A 19,705-nucleotide genomic window follows, 5' to 3' on the forward strand; every position below is an offset into this window, starting at 1 on the left:
GTAGTCTTATCGCGTGCCGTTTTTTTTTTAGTTGGCAAAAAGTGGCACAAATTTCAATGCCGGTGTCATATAAAGATCCGACTCCTATGAAAATCCGACTCCTTTTCCGTATTATTGGTTAATCTTTCGCACGTGACAGGTCACTCCCCTATAAATAGGCCTATTTATAGGCTATTATCATGTTTACGCGTGCGCAATATTACCAACGAGTCCATATTTCATGGAGTCGGATATTCACGCTACACCGAGCAATTCATAAATCAAACAAAAACGCTCCTAAAAAGAAATTCATCTTTCATAATAGATATATCAAGATAATATCAACTCAGCAGAACTTTAATGTTGGTTGCTGATGCTGTTTGGTGTCGCTGTTTGTGATACAGCTTCAGTAACTAACATATTAGTTATAGTTTTCCCAATTGTAGTTTATTTTTATGAAATTATATATGAGTATAACCTGTGCCTGTCAGTAGTTGAATTGATTTAAATGATCTTTAATGATTTAGTACTTTAGTATCACTTAATCCGTTCACTTAAACTTATTAACTTGACTAATTTGTACCATCAAAATGAAGTGTTGTGGCCTGGAATATTTCATAAGGCCAAATAGTTTTTTTTTCATATTTCTGTTTTGTTTTGTTTTTAAATTACTATCACTATAAAGGAGAAATAATAAAGAAACATTTCGGGATGAAAGTCATCGCTGGGAATTTGTAGCAGAGTAACATAAAACGGATCGTATAAAGTCTATAGCTGCAAAACCTCCTGCTGCTTTATGGATTTAAAGACTAGAATACGCACTCAGTCCAAATCAATAAAATATGACGTCATCTTGGCAGCCGACTCATTATTTTCATACTTTTCGTTGATACATTTTCTTTACAAAAATACAAAAGGCAAATTTCATCTTTTTACATAAACCAAAGATAATATTATTTCAGACGTCAATTTTTTTATTTTCAGAAATGTACATTTTTTTAAAGTTAAATTCTTAGTGTGCGGTGGTACGGTCTTGCACCTGTCATTCTTTAACGAATTCGATGACAAAATAGTTCAAGAGAACCAGACTCTCCACCGCCTCCTTTTTATGAAGTATTGACACAAACAAGTGAAAATGGTGGATCGTTTGGGTGAGTAATTTCGACTTCCTTTTGGTGGAAAGTGTAATTACGATGAATATTTTACAGTTGCGGGTCTTCTGGTTGAGGGATTGAAGAACCTTGGCGTGCAACTGTTATTCTCATCGGTGCTATGCAAGGGGGAAATGGCTAGAAACTGTTTCGTTTCCTCATTCCTGATTTGAAATAAAAAGTGATGTTCGATGATGTTGACAGGATAATCACCCTAGGCCTATTCGCACATCATTGTCATCCGGTCATGCATGACCTGATGACTCGACTAAACACCATAACAATAACATGTATCTTCACCATAGCTCTCTTCAGTCCGTTTGTAGATTTGATACTTAAGTTTTAGTCAGATAATTTTTTACAATTAATTAACAAACATGACAAACAAGTTTAAAAAGGGCGATCGTGTCATGTAGGGCCCCCTGTTCCATTTAGTTTCGATTAAATTAGAGTACGCCCTAGGTAGGTAGGTGTTTTTTATTACCCTAAAAATAAAAAAATGACCTTTTCAACACAACATAGACATGATAAAGCAGACTTCTCTCAATATTATAAGGCAGTGTATATTTTGCCGGAGACGGCAAACCTTTTACTTAGTAAACGTTAGTTTGCCGGATATGCACTGAACATGCGCAGTTACTGGTTTTTTTTTACTTTAACATTTTCCGGTGACAAGTTTTAGTCTGGCTCCGTGCCAAAATTATCGTTGTTACCTCGTATTCACAAGATGGGATTCAGACCATTTTATAATTTCGGACTTTATTTCCCTTTTAAAAAAAATCCTCCAGAGCCACAAATCTGAAAAAGAAAAAGTAATACTCTGCAAAAAATGTTTGAGACATGTTAAAATAATAAAAGAAGAATATTCTTATTTATTTGGGGATGAGAAAAAAAACCTTAAAAATGTGGTGCGGTCAAATTCGAACGCGAGTCATCCCGCTTACTAAAGCCTTTGCTTAACCATTACACCAAACGTGCTACACAACTTTTGGTGGGAATTTAATACATCTTATAATTCAGCCCTGTTTTAAAGAGTACAGCTTCTGTTGATATGGATTGCCGCCGGCAAACCTTTAGTAATCGTTAGTTTGCCGTCATTACCTCCGGCAAAATATCCACTATCATATTATAATGACACCTTTTTTGTAATTTTTAACAGTTTCTTACAATCTTACTTTTCTTAGGGTAAAAATTACAATTTTCCTATGCGGTTTATGGTTGGTGCATTCACGGTACATCGCGCGGTGAAACCATCTCTATTTTCGTGTTGCGTTTTGTCGTTGTCATTGTCAGTTTGCCCCCAAATTTCCCTCAAGAATTCAAAACCCTGCCCTTTATCTATGACATACGTACCTGTACCAACATGCTGTAAGCATGTTCTTCTTAATGTCCCAAACTAGTTTGGTAAAGTCAAATAATTTAAAGTGGAATTTGTTCCCTGAAATACAGGCATGCAATTGGGAAGTCACAAAAACAGAGGAAATTCAAATCTTTCCGAGACTTTGTACAGTGTTTGTCTATTTTCAATGGCACACATAGGAATACAAAAAAAAGAAGGAGATCAGCAGATCTGAGGAAAAGTTGCATGCCTGTACATGTAGAGCCGGGCCCGTAGATAAACGATTGCCTTAAAAAGGGCAGTGAGACAAATGAAAGAAAATGTGAATTTATCTATCATGTCATGCATGTCTGTCTATTTTGTTCCGTCTATCTATATTCCATTTTTTCTGGCAAATCTGGTACGAAACCTTTGTTTCCTCACACTTAAACTTGTGTAAAGTAGATGGCAAACCTTCAAGATACGACAATGAACATGATGAAATATATGCAGTTCAGAATAAAACAGCATTCTTTCAAACTGCTCTCAGGCCTATCTCTCAAAAGAAATCAAGGTCGGAGAAGGACGTTTCCTGGCATGATACGTTATCGTTCACTACCTGACTACTGGCATTAATGAGGTGTCTTTTTTTTTTCCTCTTTCCTTTCAGTTAATAGCGAGGCGAACGAGAAGCGAATAAGCCATGTACAGGCTTGCTTTGGTAGCTCAGGCCAGGTAAGGCCACAAAAAAAGTAATTAATGATAAAATTATGTTCACCTTAATTCTTAACTTAATTATATATGTGATCGGGTTAACCTGATTAAAGTTCAGAAATAAGTAAATAAATGAATAACTTCACATGATCTCAAGAAGATTTTATCCCAGAACGAAAGCAGCACCTTATACATTGGGCCTATTGGCGGATAAACCCTGACCATGCTAACCTTCCAAAATCCTCTTTGTAGAAGTGAGGATTTTACAGGATTGAGGCTACATGGCAAAAATGTGCTGATTTTGGAAAATGCACTGTATCAAGGTCTTGGGCCAGACCTTGTGTTGTTTATGCTCAGCCATGCATATATTTAGGCTTAAATTGTACTTGAAATCCTCCGCACTGCTCCAGGATGTCACTGGCTCTGCCTCAACATAATTTGACAGTGATTGCTGGAGGATTTTGCAGGATTGAGGCAGTGGTCACCCCTCCAAGGACCACATTCAAGAAATAACAGATGATTTTTGGAGGATTGAGGCTGTATGCTATTTTTACATGGAGGCAATATTTTGCAGACCTGGTTGAGGATGCTTCCAGCAAAAAATGCCTAGGGAGTCGGGGTTTAAGACCAACATCTGTAAGACTCATTTCTAACATGTACCTTTGCTTGAATATTAGATGTCATGTTAGAAATTGTTTCTTGTTTGTCTCCTGCCATCAGACGCTTATCGCTCCAGGGCGTGTTCTGGTCGGGGAGGGAGTTCTCACCAAGCTATGTAGGAAGAGGCCCAAGCCGCGGCAGTTTTTCCTCTTCAACGATCTCCTGGTCTACGGCAGCGTTGTAATGAATAAGAAGAAAGTAAGTTTTTGTGGTAATTTTGTTTTTCTGAGTTAACCAAATGAAATTACACTCGCAGTCAAACATGGATAGTTTCAGCCCAAATACCACATTTCCCCTAAAACAAAAACAATTCGAAATGAACTCAGAAGCTGCGAGTCAACTAATTTGTGTCCATGCGTGACGTGATTGTGCCCTGTAGTTTCTGGAAGGGGTAGTGTCCTCAGTACAAACATCAGGTTCGTGACCCTCGACCTTGACCCCTTTTTTCGTGGGACTTTCGGGGAGTTGGGTGATTACAGTGCACAGGTGTGGGTGTCTCAGGCACGAGTTGGGTGATTGATAGCGCCCAGGTGAGACATTTCTAACGTCTGTGACAAACCAACCAACCAACGGAGAGACATGTCTATTTCTTAAGCTGCTTTTCACAGCTAAAAATGGGCAAAAATTATATTGCCTAACTCCTCTTCCTGCAATGGACTCCGTGCGCAGACTGAAGAGGGCGCTCTTTGTTGAAGACGATTAATTCTGCTTTGTTGTTATTTATTTTTGCATCACAGTATAGCACCCAGCACATCCTACCCCTCGAAGACGTCAGGCTAAAATCAGTTGAAGATGACGGCAGTAAGTAGTTCCATCTTCATGATGTTGATCTAAAATCTCAATTTGAAGAAAAACAAACAAGCAAAAGGAAATTGGTATTAAACTCCGTTTTCTTGTTCTCCTTAGATCTCAGAAACGGTTGGCAAATCATCAGTGCTACCAAATCCTTCACGGTGTACGCTGCCACGGCGACAGAGAAATCAGAGTGGATGGCTCACATCAACAAGTGTATTTCCGACCTACTTGCCAAGAGTGAGAATGTGTTTTCCAGTCTTCAAGCTTAACCCTAACTCCCTAGCATAATTCACTAGGAACCATACCCATTCTGGCAAATTCCAACACCCACATGTGAAATCGTACACACACACTGTTGGACTTAGTTTCTGGAGGTATGCCAAACCCAGTGTAAAAGACCATCAGTTTAGGGGTACTGTACCTATCCCAACAGATTGCACCAAAACCTGCTGTTGGGCTTTGATGGGTTGTCTTCGGTTAGGGTTAATATTGTTTTCTTCAAAATGACAGCATTCCAGAAGGAATAAGTTCACAAGGAGTTTAGTGTCACTACTTTCTTCAAACCACGTCAGCTTTTCAATGATAATTTGGTCGGTTTCTGTTTGGAAAACTTCAACATGGTCCATTCTACCCTTAAAGAGCGACTTGCTTAAATTGAAGAGTTCTTTAGAACAAGTGGGTTTTGCAGTCAATGACTGTTCGTGGAATTACATATTTTAGGTGATGTTGATTTTATTTACATAAAAAATGAGCTAATTTAGTAACAGTATGAATTGACCAGCAACACTGTTCTGCTCTCCTTCTTTTGTCAAATTTCAGGTGGAAAGAAACCTGCAACCGAGTTGAGCCCAGTCTGGGTTCCAGACTCCGAGGCACCGCTCTGCATGCTTTGTAAAAAATCCAAATTCACCGCGCTCAATCGGCGGGTAAGACGCACAAATCTTTCCATTTTCTGAAGTGAGGTAATGTGTATGTAGGGAAGGGTCGAGACTTGAAACTAATTCTCACATGTCCAAAATAATTGATGATACAGGCATTTGATTTGTCAGACTTTTGTCTGAAATCAGACTTTTTAATCTGAGAGAATGCCAATATTTGTATACAAATGATGCATCCTTGAGCGTTAAACTGAGGTCTTGCCATGATGACTGATAGCCAGGCAAATGATTCCAATCCCAACTGCAGCCCTTTTCACAACATGCAAGAGGATACACAGCTTTTATAACGCACTGAAATTAATCAAGGCATGGAACTTGGTCACAGTGTCCCAAAAATTTGTTGTGATCAATTGACAATTGTGTAGCGATGCGTGACTGAAATTACATGAAACTTGTAGGGGTTTAGGCCAAGGATAAGAAATATCTGCACAATCAAAACAATTCAAAATGGACTTCATGGTTTTGTAGTCATTTCATAAATAGTCAGACGGATTTTTCTTGGGGGGGAGAGATATACCTTTCAGACCTTTCATCCAATTTTCAGACTTTGTTTTACAAACTGACAATCGCATCCCTGGTTCAATTTCAGACTTTTTTTTTATTTAAGGGACAATCTCATTCCTGATTATATTACGCAGTGTTCTGTTTTGGAAGAGTGAGTACTTCAAAGAAGTGGTGTTAGCACAGATGTATTTTTTTGCTTGGGATTCATACTTTTCTTTAGCTCAGTCACAATTCAAATCCCAAGTTTGGTCGCAGTTAAACAGAGAACGGGAGCAAAGGAATGCCTGTGTTACAGCTCATTTCGTGAGCTTGTCATCTGACTCATGCCTAGGCGATGGGTAAATGACTTGGGTTGACTTTTGACAACTTGATAACAATTCTGGTTCCTACGCTGTAGCAGAACCACCCAAGCTCTAAAGTTTTTTTTTAATTTGATTCCAGCATCACTGTAGGAAGTGCGGCAAGGTCGTCTGCGGACCCTGCTCAGCCAAGAAGTTTCTCCTGCCCCAGCAATCGGTCAAGCCCCAAAGGGTCTGCAACGACTGCTACGAACAGCTGTCCTCGGGACAGATGAGTGCCCAGGGCAAGAACCCAGCTGAAGGTAAGAACCAGCCGCGGCCATCCACCTTACCCCTCCCCGACCCAACCCACTCCCAGGGCAAGAACCCTGCTGAAGGTAAGAATCACCCCAGCCATGCACCCTATTCCTCCCCGACCCAACCCACCCCCAGGGCAAGAACCCTGCTGAAGGTAAGAATCGCCCCAGCCATGCACCCTACCCCTTCCCGACCCAACCCACTCCCAGGGCAAGAACCCACCTGAAGGTAAGAATCACCCCAGCCATGCACCCTACCCCTCCACCCTACCCCTCCCCGACCCCACCCACCCCAGGGCAAGAACCCAGCTGAAGGTAAGAATCGCCCCAGCCATGCACCCTATCCCTCCCCCCTACCCCTCCCCGACCCCACCCACCCCAGGGCAAGAACCCAGCTGAAGGTAAGAATCGCCCCAGCCATGCACCCTATCCCTCCCCCCTACCCCTCCCCGACCCCACCCACCCCAGGGCAAGAACCCAGCTGAAGGTAAGAATCGCCCAGCCATGCACCCTACCCCTCCCCGACCCCACCCACCCCCAGTGCAAGAACCCATCTGAGGGTAAGAATCGCCCCAACCATCCATCCTACCCCTCCCCTACCCTGACCCCACCCACCCACCTCCAGGACAAGAACCCATCTGAAGTTAAGAACCACCCTAACCATCTACCCTACCCCTCTCCCAACCCCACCCAAGGGCAAGAACCCAGCTGAATGTAAGACTCACCCCCAGCTATCCACCAATCCCTCCCTGACCCCACCCCACACACCCAGGGCAATACTCAAGCTGAAAGTAAGCACCACGCTAACCATCCAAGGTACTCCTACCCCAGGGTACCCAACCCTACCCCTGTGCTAAGGCTATCCTAGCTCTACCCCACCCACACTCCAGGGCAAAAACTCAACTAAATTTTAAGAGATGAATGCCCAATATAACATTGGTGACTCAGGGTTGAACCATAGATACCCTTTAAAACCCCGTTATCCTTCACAAAACATGGAGGTATAACCTTGAGTTACTGCCTGTTTTAATTTGCATGCTCTCCTTAGCACCACCCCAACAACCCATCCTTCCCATTTCCTCATTACACCCCTACCCCATTCCCACCCAGTAAGCACCCAGTAGGCCCAACTGGTTAAGCACCACCTTACCCCAACATTGCCTCATCCCACCCTTTCCCACTACAAGCCCCACTCCAGCTTACTACCAGATCTCCTACATCACCCCACCCCGACCCTACCCCAAAAATTGACGTACGTTAACATTTTTCAATCCAATCCCCGGTATTAATAAGTTGGCTTTAAAACACCAATGTGGAATTGTTAATAACTTTATTTTCTCACAGGTAAACGTCAAGGAAACAGCTTAAATTACGGCCCTAACGATGATTCCTCGGGCGACGAGTCTACCGACGATGATGAAGATGATGCACCTGTTGACATGGCACCTGTGGAAGACGAGGTAAGTGGCTGGACACAACATGGATGCCGTTTACAATTATGCGCACAGATGCTGGTGTCACAGAGCTGCCTAGACACAATCTTCCAATGGGGGCGCTGTTCAAAACATATATCATGGCTACAGTAGACAATAACTACCGCTATTCCCTTTCTAAGGGACATTATGATAAACAGCCACTTGCAAAAAAAATATGCACAAAATTGCAGAAAAAAAGGGACTTAATGTTCATCCAGCTAATCGTGGTAACTCATATGGCTGTGCTTTTCTGGGGGGGGGGGGGGGGGGGGTTGGCGTGCACCAAGCCACACCCCCTCCCCCCTTCCCCGTAGCTACGCCCGCTGGCGTGGGCTCTTTTCTGGTCACAATTGTTGGTGACAATCTCGCAGTATTTTAGACCAGACAGTAAGAATAACAGCCACTGTTTTTCGTATCTTTGATTCAACGTACTGTTTTTGTTTTCTCCACAAACACAGCATCCAACGTTCTACGAGGGAAACTACAAGTAGTCGATTCGTTAACGTTATATTCACAGGGGCGCCCTCTGTTGTCCAACATCCTCAAGGTTTTGGTGGCCACAAGCGTCATGCCTGCTGTCGATTCCATGTACAATTATTAAATATTTTACTTGGAGAATATGCATGAGTTAGGTTTGGAACGAAATACTTTTACAAAATAACTCCGTTTTTAAAGGGGGGGGGGGGTTTATTTGTTTTCTTTTTTTGCGGGCGTTGGTTTTTTTGTTGAATTTTTTTTGGGTGGGGGTTGCATAGCACAGCATGGCAAATTTTGTGCAAACAATTGCAAAAATCACCATAGTTAGACACATGCTTGGGTAGAACCCTTCAAATGTTCAGAATATCACTTAAACTGGGAATATTTTTAAACACGGTCAGGGCGATATCTATATATATATATTTACATACTGTATACTCTATGTTCCCATAGTTCATATGTCATGACATTTTTTATAATCCAGGCATGCAACTGGAAATTTAGAAGGAAAAAAAAACGAGGAAATTCCAAACCACACAAGACTTTGTACATTGTTTTTCAATTTGTAATGGCATTCATAAGAAGTTAAAAAACGGAGAAATCAGCAGATTCGAGGAAAAGTTGCATGCCTGATAATCCAATCAGAAAAGAATAGGCTTTTTTTTGGTTAAAATTTTTTCTTATTGTTAGGCCAAAAAAAAAAAAGTCTCCGGTTTCTGGTATGGAGCTTGCCCCAAAAGTGGTGCGGCGACGCAGCTTTTTTTCTGATGACTGCAAAGGGTGCCCGACTAAACTTAGTACAAATAGGCCTATATGGGATTGGGAGTCCAGAGAAGCTTATTCTTGACCATAACCCCACCTAAAAACACGTTAAAATTGTGCAGCAGCAGAATTCCAGTCAAACCAGTGAGTTTGGCGGTTTTGAGACATCATCTTTCATTGGAAAATAAACTTTTTCATTTTGCCGACGCGCATGGCTACGGCAACGCGCGCGCATACCAGAAACCGGAGACTTTTTTTTTTTGGCCTTAGTCACCTTCAGTCATACCCTCAATTGTCTACACTGTACATTCAAACAGTGTAGTGCCTCGCTCCTGTAAGCACCATGGAAGGGAGTTTGGGCTGTTATGTCTGTGGCACCAGTCTATTCTGCGAACACAGGTGCAGCAGGCTCTGAACTAAATGCCCCTTTAATTTTTAATTAATTTGCAGGTTTTTTTTATTTTGAGGTTTAATTTAAAGTACGTGAACGTGCACATTTAGCATGGGTTTTTGATTGTGAGAAGGTATAATTTAAAGTACATGAACGTGCACATTTAGCATAATTTTAAGTTAACTTGTTTCAATTAGGAGTTTGTTTCACCAATCTTTTTTTTTTTTAACAAAAATGCCCAACTTTCACATTTTTATTATTTTTGAGTTATATCTCATTGCTGTTTGCACAGTTTTTGTCCTAATAAGTGCAGCATTATAAATTGTTATAAAACGCCTGAAAAAATCCCCTGCATCTGATTGGCGGGTCGTTGATCACGTGTCATTAAATTATTCGTCCCAAGCAAGGCAGAAAGAGAAGTCCATTCCACCATTGAGCGAGGATCCAAGGAACCTCGCTCTCTGATTCCACGGTGAATAGAACTTCGATTGCACGGTCATACTTATGGCTGAGATGGCTCTGGTTGTACCAGTTCACAAGTTACAAATCAGATGACGGGGATTTATTCAGGCGTTGAATAAAACAAAAAATGAGTGTTTCACATTCCTACAATGGAAAGAATAATTTCATTCAATGACATATGGAATGTTCCATTCCACTCGGTTTCGCCTCGTGAAATGGAACATTCCATCTGTTACCTCATGAAATTATTCTTTCCATTGCACTCATAAACATTCATTATTTGTGTACCAACATATCCAATGTGTTTTGCTTACATGTAACTCCATTTGCTCACCTACACATTAGACTTAATTCATAGGGTGCACTGCGAAGTGACAAACATTCCGTGGACTTTCTGCGCATGGTACGTCATTTCGTGGTGCGACCGACGTTATTGAAACTTGTCAAATTTGAAATTTGTTGAAGAATTTGATTTTGGAATGCTAGCCACATTATGATTGTGTGTAATATATATGTACATGTATCTGCAATAACTCTTCAATTTATGAATTGAAAAACTGATGATTGATAAAAGTGTAAATAATTTTTCCCCCGTTGGTAAAAAGATGTAATATGCATGTGTTTTATTTTTACTGCTTATTCAGAAAATGTCAATTTTGCCCATAACTGAAAATTGAGAGACTCAAGGAAAACAATTTTTGAAGCAGCTCAATTTAAAAAACCCAAAACACGAATACTCATCACTTGCATCTGTGTCTTTTTTTTTTTTAATAATTAATCGAAGCAATTTGTACAGTAGAATAATTATTAAGTGTGTTGTATAATTGAAGAGCCAAAAAACAGGTGTTTCGTTTTTTTTTCTTAAGATTTGTTTTATCAAATGTTTAAATTTGGTTATTCGACGTTTGGAGTATTTATGCCTATACGTATAGATGAACTCCATGATTGGAGGTTTGAGAGATGTAAGGATTTATAGAAGGGCGTGACTTCAACAAATCCCATGTAAAAACTTATAATTGCATGAATTGCGCAAAGACATTCACTCCGACATTGATTCCATGTAAGCTTTCTCAAACCCTACTACATGTAAATCACTTTTGTTGGGGGGGGGGGGGTTAAAGGGGTAGGAGATTATTAAGTATAAATATCATGCACTTCTTCCTCATTGTATTACTAAAAATTAAAAGGTATGTGTAACTGATGGCTTGTGAGAGAGATACGCAATACCCAATGTTTTAATAGAGGTTTTCCCGGCTATTTTAAAACATTTTTCGTTCGAATTCATCGATTCTTATATTCAAATTCATCCAGCAACATCGATTTTAGCGCACTTTCAATGTTTAATTTCGTCTTTTGTCAGACAATTTCAAATTTTGTCCAAACACGTTCTACAGTGAGAACGCGTGTTCGACCAGGAGTATTTGATTTTCTCTCGTCTATGCCGAGTGGTGTTATTCAGAAATCAAATTCGTCTTATTAATTGATACAAGACGAATTTGATCTCTGAATGCTGCCATCCGGCAACAGCTTGGACGAATTTGATCTGTAATGACCGTATTCTCGACCCGTTGACTAAGAGGGTGACCAATTTTTATAATTGGATGGTAAATGACTAAATTTTTTTTTTTTTTCAATTTCAAGAACATTTATTTCCATCTTTTCACAACATTTGATTATAATACAAAATAATGAAAAATTATACTGATGGAGGCATGCTAAAAAAAGCCGAAGCTTATAACATATAACATGCCTGTACACATACATAACAAACTCACACGATAGACGAACATTTAGAATCAAAAAAGAAGCACAAACAAACAATTAGAGAAAAGGACAAACAAATGTGATAAACATTACAAAACTACAATAATAGTAACGGAAGCGTATAGAACAATAGAGGAGCAGCGGCAGAGATGACAAGATAAATAAAAAGCAAAGCAAGAGGTAAAAAGCAGGCAAATTAAACTGAGAGAAACGAAGAAGCGGAGAAGCTATGTAATATAATGGGCGAGCAGATGCGTCTTATAATGATTTTTAAATCTGCCTACAGAGGATTGAGATTTGATAAGTGGGTCAAGTCCATTCCAGAGACGTGGTCTTGTTAACAGCCTGTGCAAATTTTCGTTGATGAAATTAAATGATAGAGTTGGTGAATTAGAGTGAAAAATCTTTTAAAATAGCCAGGAAAACCTGAAAATTCATTAACAAAAATAACACATTTTTGGGGGGAGGGGGGTGGGGGGGGGGGGAGGAATGGCCCCCGTATGCCAACTTTTGCTTGTTCTTCGTATTCAATCATTAGGTTTCGCCTAGACCATAAGTGGATGTTATGATGTGCAGTCCATGAAAGTTATCACAACTTTTCATTCAGCCGTGTAAAAACTGTATATTAGGCCAAAAAAAAAAAAATATTCGGTCTCTGGTCAGACCAAAGTTCCGGAATTGACGCGGGGACGCGGCTTCTTTTTTTTTTTTTTCAAGCTTGGATCGTACAGACAAGGTGGGGTACTATTTTGCTTTTTTGGTGTCCTCGTGTACATTGGTGTCCTCCATAATTTGCCTTGGTGCTCTCGATCATTTGCCTTGGTGAAATTTCCCATTCCTTGGTGCTCTTTGGTAAAAAAAAATTGAGGTGCGGCAGTAGAGGGCGCTGTTGGAGCTACCGCGGAACATTTTGGGAAAAAAAAGATTGACGTGCATGATTAAAATCGATGCACGCCCTGATCAGAAACCGACTTATTTTTTTTTTGGCCTGAGCTAATAAAGCCATCCTACTTAAAATCCAAATTTAAATTTTGTATCCTTAAAACTTAAATACCTGTTATCCCTGGTATGCATGCTCCTTAAAAATAATGTTTACATGTATTTCTTCCAAGTGATCCATGGACAGTAAAAACCCCAAAGTAATGTTCATTTCACCAATTTGATTCCTTGTAAAATTACAAGTCAGGTACAGGCTGGTGGCGATTCGGTATTTTAAAAACAAAGAAAGTGTATTTCATTTTAACCTTATTATTCCAACGGTTTTGTAATGGAATTTCACCAAGTTTTCACACTGGGGCCATCTTGTGAAGTTCCCGGAACGGCCAGTTATGTAGCAATAGAATATGCGACCACAACAAAAGGCACCAGTCTAGTTAAAACACGAGCCTCGTTTTGGAACTTGGGCTCTGGCTGTGCATGGTCAAGTATGAAGGAGAAAAATAAAAAAGTGTATCAGAAAGTTATAATAGTCTAGTGCTTCTTGTGTGTTACTGTTTAGGCCACACAAAAAATGTTGGTCTCTGGTCAGCGCGCGTGTCGATTTTAATCATGCGTGTCGATCTTAATTTTTCCAAAATGTTCCACGGTAGCTCCAACAGCGCCCTCTATTTCCGAACTTCATTTTTTTTTACCAAAGAGCACCAAGGAATGGGAATTGCACCAAGGCAAATGATCGAAAGCACCAAGGCAAATTATGGAGGACACCAATGTACATGAGGGCACCAAAAAAGCAAAAAAAGTACCTACCTTGTCTGTACAATCCAAGTTTGAAGAAAAAAAAAAAATTGGCCGCGTCAATTCCGGAACTTTGGTCTGACCAGAGACCAATTTTTTTTTTGGGGGGGCCTTATTTTGTGTACATATTGGGTCAAAGAAAACACTTCTCGGTACCAATCAGTTGTGATGCTTGACAATTGTACATGTACATTGTTACTTCTTTCCCCCTTTTAAGAAAACTTCACTGTTCTCTTCGAACAAATTCAAGGAGTCCACATGTTGATGTAAAGAGCTCAAACCTACTATTACATACATGTAGATAGAGTCTACAAAATCGGAGAAAAGGGGAAAAAATGAAACAATGTACAGTTTCCAGATGCCACTTCTTTGGTTGTGTACTAAGTCTATGGAGAGTCGAGTGCTTTGGCAAAGAATTTTCTAACAAAATTGGAAATGTTTTTGATTCATGTCTTCAACATTTTGCAATGACACCTTCGTTGAGATAATAAATGCTGGAAAAAGTGAAATCAGGATGCAACATTCTTTCCAAAGAAAAAAAAAAAAAAAACTTATAGCTGAAAACTTGCATGACATTTTGTGACACCATAAAAAACACATCCAACTACACTCCTTTCTATGTGGCAAATATGCTTTTTTATTGATCCTCAAAAATCACATCACAAGACATATCTTAATAGCGTTTCTCCGTATTACATGAGTTAGTGGACTTCAGATGACTATTCCACCGTTCCCCCTATGTTGCCATCAACCTCGGAACTAGTTCCAAGTTCTAGAACTTGGCAAACTGTTTCTTTTCGGAGCCCGGGGCCTTGTTGACTTTGAGAACGTTGAAGCGGACCGTCTTGCTGAGAGGCCGACACTCGCCCACCGTCACACTGTCGCCCAGCTGAACGTCCCTGCAAAATACACACAACCGAACAGAAATTTACTCAATTTTGCCCCAGAACTCATGAAAAGTGATTGTGCTAAATGTTTTGTAGGACTTGAATCAAGACGAGCTGTTTCGGAATTCTGTCCAAAGTCTTTGGGTTTAGGGAGGTTAGGAAAGGGGTATTGAGCAGGAGAGTGCGGCCTAGTGGTTAGGGTTCCTGACTCATGTTCAGAGGGTCAGGGGTTCAAATCCAGCTGCTGGTCATATGTTGTCCTTGGGCAAGCCACTTCACCCCCACTTGCCCCTCTCCAGGCAGGAGTACAAATGTGTACCGGCATTAGCTGGGGAGTAACCTGCGATGGACTAGCATCTGATCCAGGCATGCCAGGGAGGAATAGAATTTTTCTTGGTCGTTTCATGCCAAGGAAACCGGAGATAAACGCCGGCCTGATGGGCTGTATTGGCTTGTGACAGACTTTACTTTTTACTTTGGGCTATGGACTGAGAATAGACCAATCTTTAACCCTAACCGCCCTGAATCCTCCAAAATCCTTTTTGCAAATTGGAGGAATGTGCAGGATTGAGGTTACATGGCAAAAAGTGGGTTGCTGATTTCGGAGTACGCACTGTGTCAAGGTCTTGGGCCGGACCTTGTGTTGTTTATGCTCAGCCGTGCATAAATGTAGTCCTTGATTATACTCGACATCCTCCGCACTGCTCCAGGATGTCACTGCCTCTGCCTCAGCCTTTTGACAGTCGTAGCCGGAGGATTTTGCAGGATTCAGGCAGTGGTCACCCCTCCATGGACCATATTCAAGAAACAACGGGGGAATTTGCAGGATTGAGGCTATATGCTATTTTTCCATGAGGCCAATTGGAGGATTTTGCAGGATTGAGGCTACATCCTAGCAAAAAGGCCTAGGGAATTAGGGTTAAGCTATGCCAAGTGCCCACAAGGGCAACAACAAGTTTTTTTTTTAAATGCCATGCTGTACGTTCCAACCACTACAACAAAACCACAAACCTGAAGCAGGGGGACAGGTGGACCGACATGGTCTTGTGGCGCTTCTCAAACCTCTTGTACTTGGTGATGTAATGTAGGTAATCCCGGCGGATGACGATCGTCCGTTGCATCTTCATCTTGGTGACCACGCCCGACAGGATCCGGCCGCGGATGTGAACGTTGCCCGTGAAGGGGCACTTCTTGTCGACGTACTGTCCATTCTTGGCCTGAGGAAAGATGTTCAACATTATTTTTTTCCTCCACATGTTTATACATCACATCCTGATGTTGGTACTGCTGTGGAATGACCTACTAGTACTTATGAGAATAATGCACTTCAGAAAACCAGATCTATTAACCCTGCTATGCCCAGTGCAGTTGGCAGAGAATATCAAACATTTTAAATTTGCCTGACTAAAAGGGTTTTGAAAGGTGAAATAGTGCTGGAACTTTGAAACTTTTCGAAAGGTTTCGGAAGGTGAAGCAACTCTGTGGGCAAATTCAGTAAGTTGCCTGTCAATACCTTTCAAAAGGAATTGAAAGGTGTGGTAGTGCAGTAACAATAAATTCTGGAGGATTTTAAAAGGTCCGGCATTTTTTGTCCTCCAATTTGCCAGAACCCAGATTTTGAGGTGTTTTGAATGGTCAAACCACAGGAGAGTTAATGCGTCACTGTGGCGTGAACATTAAGCCATTTGCGAGTGACCTATACCCTTTTAAATTTTAAATGTCCGAAGAACTGCACTTTTCAATAAAATTAACCAAAATGGTTACGTCGGTCGTAACGAAAGCCACACTGTGTACAATAATTTCTTGAAACATTCACACAAAACTACATTGAACGCAAAACATGAACATGATCAATGGGAAAAAATGTTGCAACCTGATGGCACTTCAGCAGTTGTAAACTACATTTTAAAAGTCTATGGAGAGTTAAGATATAGAGTTAAGTATTTCTTAACAAAATTGGAAATGTTTTGCAGTGCCAGATTCATGTCTAATCATCATTTTTGCAATTACTGACCTCTCAACCCAGGTGGGTGCCGCCATTATTTAATGGTGGGAAGGTAACAGACTAGCTAGTGGAGGAGGTGTGGCGACCCCCCCCCCCCCCCCCACAGCAGCATTATAAGAGTCTGGCCCAGTCGCTAAAGAGAGATGGGCACTTCGTTTTTGTGAGCAGTCAGCACAGGTTCGTCCCCTTTAACCCTAACCCCCTAGGCCCTTGTTGCTTACAACCATCCTCAATCCTCCAAAATCCTCCAAAATTTTTCAACTCCGCCTAAATTTTTCAAAATTGTCAGACAGTCCTGCCTCAAAATGCTTTCATCTTCAATCCTCCAAAATCCTCCTCATCCCAAAACTTTGCACTCGTGTTTAAATGAAGGATAACCAACGCCAAATCCTGCCTCAAAATGCATTCATCCTCAATCCTCCAAAATCCTCTTGTGCTTCATTCACCATTCATCCTCAATCCTCCAAAATCCTCATGTGCTTCAATCACCATTCATCCTCAATCCTCCAGAATCCTCATTTGATTCAATCACCATTCATCCTCAATCCTCTAGAATCCTCCAAAACCGCCAGGAGGATTTTGGAGGAGTGAGGTGGGTTAGGGTTAATGATATGAAGAAAAAAGGTTGCAACATTTTTTTGAGACAAATGTTCCCGTCAATAAGTTACATACCTCGGAAGGTGTCTTGAAGCCCAGGCCGACGTTTCGCACAAGACGAGCTGCCTTCTTTCCAGACCCAAGGAGGCGCTTCTTGTTCTGAAAAACTGTCGGCTGCTTCTGATACGCCCTCTCTGTCTGAAATGGTGGATTTTTAAAACAATTCAAATTAATTTGGCCAACACACTTGACATGCTTGACTGACTAAAAAGTAGGCCTAAAATACATGAAATAGCTTGAGTAACTCCAGCTCTAATCCGTAATCGTATAAGTGTTGGCCCCCTAACCATAAACAATAGATAGTGGATATTTTGCCGAAGGTAACGCCGGCAAACTAACGTTTACTAAAGGTTTTTGCCGGCGGCAATCCATGTCAATAGAGGGCGCTGTACTCTTTAAGATAGGGCTAAATTACAACATGTATTAAATTCCCACGAAAGTTGTGTAGCACAATCGGTGTAGTGGTTAAGCAATGGCTCTAGTGAGTGGGATGTCCCGAGTTCGAATCCTGATCCCCATCACATTTTTTAGTCCGAGTAACTTGGACCCAACTTATCGCCTTTTTTAACATTTGGACATGGTCTGGCGATAGTAAGGTCCAAGCTAATACCGAGACCTAGACAACACAGTCCCAAAAACCAACATTTTCCAACAAAAAACATCAGATTTCCCCTTCAAAACGGCCTCCAAATTACTAGATATGTCACCTGAGGTACAAGTAGACATAGATGATTAAGATGGTTGTACTTAAGTTTACTTATGATCCGGAAAAAAGTGAAATTTTCCGTTCAATTCTGAAGACCCCCTCTGCCTAGGTTGTCGTTGTTGTGCTCACGTTCAAAACTGCATGATAATGGCGTCTGACTTCGACCTCATGCAAATGTCGTGATGACACGGCAGATTCCCCTGCGCCGCGCCAACGACTGTTTCCTGATGTAGAGTGCTGTGTAAGTTCGCGGTACGCCTAGGAGTCGCGCTGGCTAGCCAGGCGCATGGCTGGCGCTCTACATCAGGAAACAGTCGTCGGCGCGGCGCAGGGGAATCTGCCGTGCATGCAGTGCATTATGCGCAAGCGCGCCGTCCCGACATTTGCATGAGGTCGAGGTCAGACGCCATTATCATGCAGTTTTGAACGTGAGCACAACAACGACAACCTAGGCAGAGGGGGTCTTCAGAATTGAACGGAAAATTTCACTTTTTTTCCGGATCGTAAGTAAACTTAAGTACAACCATCTTAATCATCTATGTCTACTTGTACCTCAGGTGACATATCTAGTAATTTGGAGGCCGTTTTGAAGGCGAAATCTGATGTTTTTTGTTGGAAAATGTTGGTTTTTGGGACTGTGTTGTCTAGGTCTCGGTATTAGCTTGGACCTTACTATCGCCAGACCATGTCCAAATGTTAAAAAAGGCGATAAGTTGGGTCCAAGTTACTCGGACTACACATTTTTAAGGTTTTTTTTTTCATCCCCAAATAAATAAGAATATTCTTCTTTTATTATTTTAATATGTCTCTCCAAACATTTTAAAATTTTTATTGCAGAGTATTACTTTTTCTTTTTCAGATTTGTGGCTCTGGAGGATTTTTTTTTTAAGGGAAATAAAGTCTGAAATTATAAAATGGTCCGATTCCCATCTTGTAAATACAAAGTTACAACGATATTAATATTGGCATGGAGCCAGACTAAAATTTGTCACCGGAAAATGTTTGAATTACAAAAAAACAGTAACTGCGCATGTTCAGTGCATATCCGGCAAACTAACTTTTACTGAAGGTTTGCCGTCTCCGGCAAAATATCCACTGTCTAAACAATACTTTCTGCGGTGTGCATGTTATGGTCGATAGAGGGCGTTTATCATCAATGCGCAACACGCGTACGACCGTCAGTGACTGTTCACGACGCGACAACGTTGAAAACTCAGATTTATTTCGGCAGAGTTGCCTTTGAGCAGTACATCAACAACCTTATTTTGTAAACACTATGAATCTACTATCTTTGAACTTAGTAACTGGCGGTAAAGAATGTTTGTAATCATGTGAAAACACGTGCAAATGAGGGATTACTTCACGAGAATTTTGCGATTCCCTACCTGATCCGCCATGTTGAACGTGATAAAAAGGCCGATTGGTAGTATGTTATATGTAACGTGTAGTTGATGTAAGTTAGAATCGAGAAAGAAATTGTTTTACAAACAAACTATATCATGTTTAGCCGAACATAAATGATCGGGAAACAATTAAAAGTTGAAATCATTAATGAAATAAACTCACATCAATTGCTTAAATTGCGAAAAATTGGTTTACACCTACTGTACGTACAATATTACTTTTCCTTGGCTGGTGTACAAAATATCAGTGTGCACATGACAAACAAATAAATGGCTTCAAACTGGTAGCCGTTTCCATGCGGTGTAAGAATAGACTTGTACTAGTATT

General features: G+C 40.9%; 2 protein-coding genes across 2 annotated transcripts; one reads left to right on the forward strand and one right to left on the reverse strand.

Annotated features, from left to right (window-relative positions):
• Nucleotides 1-1,019: 1,019 nt before the first annotated feature.
• Nucleotides 1,020-9,324, forward strand: LOC119725628 (pleckstrin homology domain-containing family F member 2-like). Its single transcript, XM_038197107.1, has 9 exons — nucleotides 1,020-1,130; nucleotides 3,119-3,183; nucleotides 3,883-4,020; nucleotides 4,560-4,623; nucleotides 4,729-4,854; nucleotides 5,437-5,543; nucleotides 6,501-6,660; nucleotides 7,999-8,114; nucleotides 8,588-9,324. The coding sequence occupies exons 1-9, from the start codon at nucleotides 1,115-1,117 to the stop codon at nucleotides 8,618-8,620; spliced, it is 825 nt and encodes a 274-aa protein (XP_038053035.1). The 5' UTR covers nucleotides 1,020-1,114; the 3' UTR covers nucleotides 8,621-9,324.
• A 5,005-nt stretch (nucleotides 9,325-14,329) lies between these two features.
• LOC119725629 (40S ribosomal protein S11-like) lies at nucleotides 14,330-19,505 on the reverse strand. The gene is made up of 4 exons (XM_038197108.1): nucleotides 19,360-19,505; nucleotides 17,284-17,406; nucleotides 15,618-15,823; nucleotides 14,330-14,618 (listed from the first exon to the last, which is right to left on the reverse strand). The coding sequence occupies exons 1-4, from the start codon at nucleotides 19,369-19,371 to the stop codon at nucleotides 14,492-14,494; spliced, it is 468 nt and encodes a 155-aa protein (XP_038053036.1). The 5' UTR covers nucleotides 19,372-19,505; the 3' UTR covers nucleotides 14,330-14,491.
• Nucleotides 19,506-19,705: the final 200 nt, after the last annotated feature.

Source organism: Patiria miniata, unplaced genomic scaffold (genome assembly GCF_015706575.1).
Source record: "Patiria miniata isolate m_02_andy unplaced genomic scaffold, ASM1570657v1 HiC_scaffold_19, whole genome shotgun sequence".
NCBI classification, from domain to species: domain Eukaryota; kingdom Metazoa; phylum Echinodermata; class Asteroidea; order Valvatida; family Asterinidae; genus Patiria; species Patiria miniata.